General features: G+C 48.7%; 1 protein-coding gene across 3 annotated transcripts in view; it reads left to right on the forward strand.

Annotated features, from left to right (window-relative positions):
• Positions 1-7903, forward strand: part of LOC120915606 (EF-hand domain-containing protein D2-like) — a 115532-nt gene extending 107629 nt beyond the window's left edge. For all 3 annotated transcript variants that reach the window (XM_040326267.1, XM_040326269.1, XM_040326270.1), the window contains 2 exons: positions 1803-1937; positions 7379-7903. In XM_040326267.1, coding sequence (XP_040182201.1) covers positions 1803-1937; positions 7379-7513 — 270 coding nt within the window. In that variant the 3' untranslated portion in view covers positions 7514-7903. The remainder of the gene's footprint in view (positions 1-1802; positions 1938-7378) is intronic.
• The last annotated feature ends 2652 nt before the right edge of the window (positions 7904-10555 follow it).

A 10555-nucleotide genomic window follows, 5' to 3' on the forward strand; every position in this document is an offset into this window, starting at 1 on the left:
TGGGCACTGATAGGTGGGCACTGGGCATAGATGGGCACTAAGAGGTGGCACTGATGGACACTGAGGAGTGGCACTGATGGCATTATTTCAGCCAGTGCCTATGTTGCCAGTCAGTGCCCATTTGTGGGCACTGATTGGCATCGTTTGTGATTTTTTTTTTTTATTGGTGTTTTTTTTTTTGCTCTATTGAGCACTGGGGGGCACTCCCTGGTGGTCCAGCGTGGCGATCCGAGGGGGGGGGCTGCGCTGATAAACAATCAGCGCAAACCCCCCCTGTCAGGAGAGCCGCCGTTCGGCTCTCCTCTACTCGCGTCTGTCAGACGCGAGTGAGGAAGAGCCGATCAACGGCTCTTCCTGTTTACATCGTGATCAGCCATTATTGGACACGGCTGATCACGTGGTAAAGAGCCTCCGCCGGAGGCTCTTTACCGAGATCGGAGATGCAGGGTGTCAGACTGACACCCCGCATCACCAATCGCGTGCTGCGCGCCCCTACGGGCGCGCGCCGGCATGAAATCCTGCAGGACGTCAATAGACGTCCTGTCAGGATTTCACAACCACTTCCCGGACGTCAATATGCTATTGACCGGGCGGGAAGTGGTTAAAATGACAAAGGTCGGGTCCAATTCCCTTGCATGTTTATCTTCAGTTGTTTCTGTATTCTTATCATCTCCAAAAAAAAACACATGAACCATATATGGGTAATTTTTAATCACTTTAATACATTTTTGTTATTTGATTGAAACAATTTAACAGACAGAATGGGCCAGATTCACATAGATCAGCGGATCTATAGATCCGCTCGATCTACGTGATTTAAGATCCACTCCCGCAAGTTTGAGAGGCAAGTGGCTAATTCACAAACCACTTACCTCCAAACTTGCGGCGGCGGATCCTAAATCCCCCGGCGGAATTCTAATTCCGCGGCTAGGGGGAGTGTACTATTTAAATCAGGCGCGTTCCCGCGCCGATTTAAATGCGCATGCACCGTCCGGGGAATTTCCCGGCGTGCATTGCTCCCACTGACGTCACTAGGACGTCAGTGGTTTCGACGTGAGCGTGACTTGCGACGCGCGTGTTTGTGAATCGGCGTACGCAAATGACGTTAGAAAATTCAAATTCGACGCGGGAACGCCGGCTATACTTAACATTGGCTGCGCCTGATAAAAGCAGGGGTAAGTATACGACGGGAAAGCCGCTACGGAAACGTCGTAAGAAGACTGCGTCGGGTCCACGTACGTTCGTGAATTCGCGCATCTCGCTGATTTACATATTATTCAAGGTAAATCAGCGGGAATGCCCCGGCGCCATTTTTAAATTGAAAATAAGATCCGACAGTGTAACACAGTGTAACACTGTCAGATCTTAGTCCTATCTATGCGTATCTGATTCTATGAATCAGGCGCATAGATAGGACCAGTGTAAGTCAGAGATACGATGGTGTATCTGTAGATACACCATCGTATCTCTTTGTGAATCTGGCCCAATATGTAGAATTGGACAATGCAGAAAATCTGTGTGTGTGTCACCTGGAAATAAAATAAAAAAATATATAATTAAAACTCCAAATCTTAAAAAGTTAATGGGCAATTAATGTGCGTGTGACCAGCATCCGACTTATAATAATAGATATAAATCTACTCTGCTGTCCCTCTGTATTCCGAATATCGGCTCAGACTCCTTATTATGTAATCTCTACACTTTGATGCTGTGTGTTTGATTAGTAGGATGCTCCGTCAGTATATCACCAGGCAGCGCAGATTTTAATAAGTCTTACGTCTTTCTCTCTCCTCTCTTTGAAGTTTCTTTTAATTTTCCGCAAAGCCGCTGCAGGGGAGCTGGAGGAAGACAGCGGGTTGCACGCTCTCGCTCGGCTTTCAGAAATTGATGTCTCCATCGAGGGCGTAAAAGGAGCCAAAAGCTTTTTTGAAGCTAAGGTAAGCAGCATTTTCATACAGACTGTATTATAGACTTATCCTTGAAGCGGAGCTCCGCTGAAAAAAAAAATATTAAAAGCCAGAAGCTACAAATACTGCAGTTGCTGACTTTTAACCACTTAAGGACCAGACCAATATGCTGCTAAATGACCCAAGGGGTTTTTACAATTCGGCACTGCGTCGCTTTAACAGACAATTGCGCGGTCGTGCCACGTGGCTCCCAAACAAAATTGACGTCCTTTTTTCCCCACAAATAGAGCTTTCTTTTGGTGGTATTTGATCACCTCTGCGGTTTTTATTTTTTTGTGCTATAAACAAAAATAGAGCGACAATTTTGAAAAAAAAATGCAATATTTTTTACTTTTTGCTATAATAAATATCCCCCAAAAACATATATAAATTATTTTTTCCTCAGTTTAGGCCGATACGTATTCTTCTACCTATTTTTGGTAAAAAAAAATCGCAATAAGCGTTTATCGATTGGTTTGCGCAAAATTTATAGCGTTTACAAAATAGGGGATAGTTGTATTTTTTATTTTTTTACTACTAATGGCGGCGATCAGTGATTTTTTTCATGACTGCGACATTATGGTGGACACTTCGGATAATTTTGACACATTTTTGGGACCATTGTCATTTTCACAGCAAAAAATGCATTTAAATTGCATTGTTTATTGTGAAAATGACAGTTGCAGTTTGGGAGTTAACCACAGGGGGCGCTGTAGGAGTTAGGGTTCACCTAGTGTGTGTTTACAACTGTAGGGGGAGTGGCTGTAGGTCTGACGTCATCGATCGAGTCTCCCTTATAAAAGGGATCACACGATCGATGCAGCCGCCACAGTGAAGCACGGGGAAGCCGTGTTTACATACGGCTCTCCCCGTTCTTCAGCTCCGGGACGGCTAGAAACGAATAGCCGCGCCCTCGTCCCGGATCGCTCGGATAGCCACGGGAACCGCTGCATGTACCGGGGGAGGGGTCCCGATCGGACCCCCGACCCACGTCTAGGCAGGGACGTACAGACCAATGTGCCTGTCCGTGCCATTCTGCCGACGTATATGTACATGCGGCGGTCCGGAAGTGGTTAATATTAGGACACTTACCTGTCCTGGAGTCCAGCGACGTCCGCAGTAGAGGACGAGCGATCGCTCGTCACTCTGCTGACCCCCCCCCCCCCCCGCGCCATCCTCGGTGAGGGAACCAGGAAGTGAAGCGCTCCGGCTTCACTGCCCGGTTCCCTACGGCGAATGCGCGAGCCGCGCTACGCCTGCCGATTGGCTCCCGCTGTGTACTGGGAGCCGAGTGTTCCCAGAACACAACGGGGACGACGACGGGAGGTGACGTCATGCCCGCAGTCTGCCTGAGACTGTGTGTCCGGAAGTGGGTGCAAATACCTGTCTTTAGACAGGTATCTGCACCCCCCTGAAAGGTGTCAAATGTGACACCGGAGGGGGGGGGGGTTCCGATCAGCGGGAGTTCCACTTTAGGGTGAAGCTCCACTTTAAAGCGGATCTTTACCCTTATGAAAACCCTCTGGCTCCCCCCCCCCCCCCGGCCTAGGCTAGAGGCGCTCAACCTGTGGCCCCGGGGGCCCTTTGATGGGGCCCTTGACCTCAAACCAGGTGTCGCTATGGGGGGGTAACACCCGCCAGAGGGGTGACACCATCAGGGCCATCACCAGCATAAATTCCGCTGATGCCATTGCCACTGGTGCTATGCAAGCATGGCATCCCTGGCATTCCAGGCCAGGGATGCCACGTTTGGCATAGCACTGGCGGCACCTGCAGGGACTCCCGCAAGTAAGAGCCGCCCACTGGAACAGGATGCTGAGGCTTTGCAGAGGCAGGGATCTGGGACAGGCTTAAGCTGGGAGTCCGCCGAAGTAGAGTTCTGGCTTGCTGGTGCTCAGAGCATGGGATGGAGGGAGGGGAGGGTAGACTTGCAGTAGAGATCATACTGCCCCGAACTTTTTATATGACTCCCAGAACCCAGCTCCTCAATGCATTCCCATTGGCTCCCCGATCCCTGGGCACCCTGTGACACTGCTTCATTGGGGTTATCATGCTGGGGGGGCTGGGATCTGGGATCACCAAGTAACTTCCCACCTCCTGGGGCGCCTGTGCTGCCCATCCCCACCTTTGCTTTTTAACACTGTGCCTGCAGAATTCCATCATCACCATCACCGCCACACTTGGGGATTCTAAGTGGGTTCTATACTTTTAGGGTGTCACCCTCCATTTAAAATCAGAGCTACTCTGCAAGGGGCGGGTGTATTACTGTTATATCGTGTAAGAGGCGGATGGCTACAGAAGAGGCCGAATTTGAAATTGATGGGCAGAGCTGATAAGTTGGTGTTTAAACAAATGAAGGGCGGGTTTTGCAATGTTTAAAATTCGGCCTCTTCTGTAGCCATACACGATATAACAGTAATACACCCGCCCCTTGCAGAGTAGCACGAGCATCGGGAGCATGCGGCAGTGTCTGGCACAATGTCGTGGTTATTGCGCAGGCGCCGTGTACAGCTGACTCACAGGTGTTCATCTTCGGCTATTTTCGGCGACTCCGCTGTGGTTCGTACTGCGCAAGTACTGCGCCTGCGCAGTACAGGGGGGTCATCAGGGCCGATCCTAGGGTCACAGGCGCCTGGGTGCACAAATATTTCTGGCGCCCCCACATGGGCGTGGTCATTTTTACTAACTCCTCCATGATACAGGAGACGGTCAGAGACTGCAGACATGATACAAGTGACGGTCAGAGACTGCAGACATGATACAGGAGACGGTCAGAGACTGCAGACATGATACAGGAGACGGTCAGAGACTGCAGACATGATACAGGAGACGGTCAGAGACTGCAGACATAATACAGGAGATGGTCAGAGACTGGAGACATGATACAGGAGACGGTCAGACTGCAGACATGATACAGGAGACAGTCACAGACTGCAGACATGATAGAGGAGACGGTCAGAGACTGCAGACATGATACAGGAGACGGTCAGAGACTGCAGACATGATACAGGAGACGGTCACAGACTGCAGACATGATACAGGAGACGGTCAGAGACTGCAGACATGATACAGGAGACGGTCAGAGACTGCAGACATGATACAGGAGACGGTCACAGACTGCAGACATGATACAGGAGATGATCAGAGACTGCAGACATGATACAGGAGACGGTCAGAGACTGCAGACATGATACAGGAGACGGTCACAGACTGCAGACATGATACAGGAGACGGTCAGAGACTGCAGACATGATACAGGAGACGGTCAGAGACTGCAGACATGATACAGGAGACGGTCAGAGACTGCAGACATGATACAGGAGACGGTCACAGACTGCAGACATGATACAGGAGACGGTCACAGACTGCAGACATGATACAGGAGACGGTCAGAGACTGCAGACATGATACAGGAGACGGTCAGAGACTGCAGACATGATACAGGAGAAGGTCAGAGACTGCAGACATGATACAGGAGACGGTCAGAGACTGCAGACGTGATACAGGAGATGGTCAGAGACTGCAAACGTGATACAGGAGACGGTCAGAGACTGCAGACATGATACAGGATATGGTCAGAGACTGCAGACATGATACAGGAGATGGTCAGAGACTGCAGACATGATACAGGAGACGGTCAGAGACTGCAGACATGATACAGGAGACGGTCAGAGACTGCAGACATGATACAGGAGACGGTCAGAGACTGCAGACATGATACAGGAGACGGTCAGAGACTGCAGACATGATACAGGAGACGGTCAGACTGCAGACATGATACTGGAGACAGTCACAGACTGCAGACATGATAGAGGAGACGGTCAGAGACTGCAGACATGATACAGGAGACGGTCAGAGACTGCAGACATGATACAGGAGACGGTCACAGACTGCAGACATGATACAGGAGATGATCAGAGACTGCAGACATGATACAGGAGACGGTCAGAGACTGCAGACATGATACAGGAGACGGTCAGAGACTGCAGACATGATACAGGAGACGGTCAGAGACTGCAGACATGATACAGGAGACGGTCAGAGACTGCAGACATGATACAGGAGATGGTCAGAGACTGCAGACATGATACAGGAGACGGTCAGAGACTGCAGACATGATACAGGAGACGGTCAGAGACTGCAGACATGATACAGGAGATAACCAAACACAAACTCCTGCGCACGGGTGGGATGTTCAACACTTAGTCTATAGTCTGCGTGCAGATTTCCTCAAAAGTCAAAAAGTCATGGTAACACAAGCCTTGCTGCCCTTCATGGATGGGGAAATCCTGGCAGGAAACAAAAAAGGAGAAAGAAAGGCGCACCAGCCTCGTGTACTACCATTTGACAATTTATTAAATAAAAATGATATTAAATGGTAGCATTATTTTGACTAGTATTATCATTACCATTATTATCAACAACATCTACTATCCTAGTAATTGACCACTCGTTAAGGTGGGAGGAGTCTGGACGGCCCCTGGGAGAGTCCCTGTGGTGGGTGGTGCCTGTGCATATGTGTATTTGTATTTAAGCAGTGCTAGTGGAAGGATCTGTTCTGCTGGGCTCTGAGGAAGAGGCCCTTGATGCCTCGAAACGCGTAAGCCAGCAGTGACGTACCTCGAAACCCCCTCCCCTTACATTTTGGAGTGTGTTCGAGGGGTATTTTACTTTATCGTTTGAGACATTTGTTTGTGAGTAGTTTTTAATATCATTTTTATTTAATAAATTGTCAAATGGTAGTACACGAGGCTGGTGCGCCTTTCTTTCTCCTTTTATGATACAGGAGATGGTCAGAGACTGCAGACATGATACAGGAGATGGTCAGAGACTGCAGACATGATACAGGAGATGGTCAGAGACTGCAGACATGATACAGGAGATGGTCAGAGACTGCAGACATGATACAGGAGATGGTCAGAGACTGCAGACATAGTACACAAACAAGGAGGGAGGGGAGAACTCTGGCACTTCGGTGCCCCCACCTCTGCAGGAGCCTGGGTGCAATGCACCCTGTGCACCCTGCCTAGGATCGGCCCTGGGGGTCACTATCCACAGGAGGGGCAGAACACTGGCGCAGTGAAGAGGAGGGGGAGAAGAGCGAGGCTTTTGGCGCCCGCCTCGCTGGACCGTGGGACAGGTGAGTGTCTGATTATTAAATGTCAGCAGCTACAGTTTTTGTAGTTGCTGAATTTTAAATGGGTGGAGCTTTAACTGAATTTACCTAACCTATTCACACTGTGTACACAAGGGGGTGCTACACAAGATACTCGTAATCCACCCAAAGGGATGCTGGGTGCTGCGCAGGAAGGGGTTAAGACACTGTGTCTCTTCTGTATTTGTTGTCTGGGAGGTGGCCAGGCTCTGCATACACTCCTGATTTCCTGAACATGCTCTATTCCTCTAAAACTGTGCATTTTCCAAACTTCCAGGTACAGGCCATGAATCATGGCAGCCGATTCGAGCAAGAGATCAAAGCAGAGAAAGAAGAAAAAAAGAGACAAGCGGAAGAAAAGGAACAGAGAAAAGCTGCTTTCAAGGAGCTCCAGTCTGCCTTCAAGCCATAAAACAGAGCTAAATATTTTCATAGCATGCACAGAGATATATATATATAGAGAGAAAGCAGGGTGATCCATCTTCAACTGCAACCGTTTGCTGAACTACAGAACCCAGCTCAACAAGCCAAGGGCTGAACAAACTGAAGTTCATCAATAAAACAAGGAGTTGAGATGAGACCCACCTGCTAAAAATTATCTGCAAAAAATATATATATATAAATATATATATGAAAATCTCTAATTTATTGCTTATGGTTGGACGGACCAATAAAGTTTATCATTTTATTAGTGATTTCCATCTTTTTTATTTTTAACTCCGTTGCAGACTCGTTATTTTTTTACATCATTATAACGCTGTTTTTTTTTGTGAACTGTGTAAATAATAAAAGCCTACCAGCTACTATTTTAAGGTGTATTTGTTATCTTCTGATAAATGGTGTAGTAAACCACGCTGGCTTCGCTTTAAAGGAAACTTTTCATGACCTAACTAGGTAAGCTGTCATTGCTAACCTCTCCTGAGAATGCTAATTGCCTGGCCATCACACTGTTGTTTTGGCTTCACTGCTTTTTGACTTGCTAACTTGGACCAAGTAAAGAGATACCATGTTTCCCCGAAAATAAGCCCGGGTCTTATATTAATTTTGGCAACCTAAAACACACTAGGGCTTATTTTCGGGGAATGTCTTATTTAATGATCTTAAAGTGGTTGTTACCCTAAAAAAAAAAGAAAAAGAAAAAATCCTTTTCCTTTAAAGCATGATAGATCTCCTGTGTCCCCTGTCTTCTCCCCTCCCCCTCCCTGTCAGGTCAGGAGTCAGTATTTTGATGTAAATAGCATCTTAAAATCAAATCCAATTCAATACAATTTGTAGGAATGGGGTGCAGCGTGTGATTGTGATTGTTTTTTGGGCAATACGGTACCTTTCTTGCAGCTTCCCTGGCTGTCACATGGTCTGCCTGGGCTCTTTTCTGCTCCGGGATCCCCGCTGGCGTCAGCCTTCTCTGTGAATGGGGGAGGGAGCCGCGGGCATCGGGCGGGAGGAGAGCGGAGGAGGGGGAAGCCGGTGTCCCGCTGGCGTCTGCCCGCTCCATGCGCTGAGGAGGGAGGGGCTGCGGGCATCGAGCGGGAGGAGAGGGGGAGCCGCCGTCCAGCTGGCGTCAGCCCGCTCCTTGTCGTGATACAATAAAGATCACTGATTTTATATCCAGCAGTGCCGGCTGTGCGCTGGGGAGGGGGGGTTGCGGGCGTCAGCCAGGAGGAGAGGAGAAGACCTCCGATGAGTCTGCAAATAGGGTGTAATCATTCTGAAAGATGGATTAAAAAAAATGTTAAACTAATTTTACTAGGGCTTATTTTCGGGGTAGTGCTTATATTGCAGCCCTCCCCAAGAATCATACTAGGTCTTATTATCGGGGTAGGTCTTATTTTCGGAGAAAACGGGTATGTGAAGGCTGACTTTATTTGGCTGTGTAAATAAGGCCAAACTCTGGCTTTTGTTTAATTTGTCCCCCTAGAAAACAAAAAAAGGGTAAAAGAAACATCTCTGATTGCAATACTCAACTTCAGCCTGGACCTGTCTCCTGCAGTACCTCTTTTTTTCCACAAGATGTCCTCAGTTCTCTGGGTTGAAGGAGTACAAGCCTCACTGAGCTGTGAATACTGAGGAAAGACTGTGAGTGCAAGGGATCATGACAAACAACCCCCCCAGGATAACGTCTTGTACTTGCAATATATTGATGTAGAGGACGGAGCTGATGTCACTTTTGATGTCTCTAGAACTTTCTACCACTGTACAAAAACTTAAAACGAAGTTGACTCAGTATGCCCTCGTGCAGCAACTGCTGGTCCTGCATTGTAAATGATGAGATTGGGCACTCACTCATCTTCCGGGGCAGGAGCAAAGAAGACCAGAGCGTTGGCTGCCATGGAACTGAGAAATGGGTCTTATTCTCCAATATTTCCCTCCTAGACTAAAGGAGCATTATACCCCCTGCGTACAGTAGGGGGCACCCACATGTCATTGTTTTAAAGCTCACTGCAGTTCAGCTTGAAAGTAAAAACCTGTTATGGGAAAAACATGGGGCTGCCGTTGCTGATTTCTGACTGTCCTGCAGACCATCGCACATCAGTACTATTAATCAGGGACATTTTATGAAGTTAGTGGACCTGTGTGCAAGATCACATGTTTGGCCCCATTGTTTCATAAAAATAAAATGTGGTGGGCTTAGTATGCCACAGTGAAGAGTGGGCATGGTTTTCATAGTGCCAGGGGTGTTGCTCAGGATTGTAAAATACCTGGGGCACCTTTGGACACACCAAGCAGAAGAGTCATTTGGCGTGCTTAGCATGCACCGGCAAATAGAGGGTGAGGCCAAATTGTGTTAACGATAGGAGGGGCTTAAAAGTTTAATTAAACAATTCCCCCAGTATAATCCCCCCCTTCCAGGTCAATCTGTCCCCCAGTATAATCCCCCCCCCCAGGTCAGTCCACCCCCAGTATAATCCTTCCCCCGGTTCAGTCTGATCCCCATAATAATCCTCCCCCCCTCTCCCCCAGGTAAATTTGTCCCCCAGTATAATCTTCCCTTTCATATCAGTCATTCCCCCAGTATAATCCCCCAGGTCAGTCTGTCCCCCAGTATTATCCCCCCCAGGCAGGGCAGGACTTACCATTGGGCTTGACAAGCCCATGGGCCCCGCCCAATAGGGGGCCCCTGGGCTCAATCGCGGCAACCCCCCGTTCGTGGCAATCCCCTCCCGCAATTTTGCGGCAATCCCCTCCAGCAAATTTGCGGCAATGGTGGCAATTCCCTCCCGCAATTTCGCGGCAATCCCCCGTTAGTGGCAATCGCAGCAACCCCCTCGCGCAATTTCGTGGCAATTTCGGCAATCCCCCCCTCTCAACAACTTCGGTGGATGGATGTAATCCTTGGCACCCCACCCGCTCAACAACTTCGGTGGATGAATGTAATTCTTGGCAGCCCCCAGCCCCCCCCCCCCACTTAACAACTTCGATGCTCCAGGGGGCTCCTTCACTGCAGCTGTGTAAG

This window comes from Rana temporaria, chromosome 10, assembly GCF_905171775.1.
Source record: "Rana temporaria chromosome 10, aRanTem1.1, whole genome shotgun sequence".
NCBI lineage: Eukaryota > Metazoa > Chordata > Amphibia > Anura > Ranidae > Rana > Rana temporaria.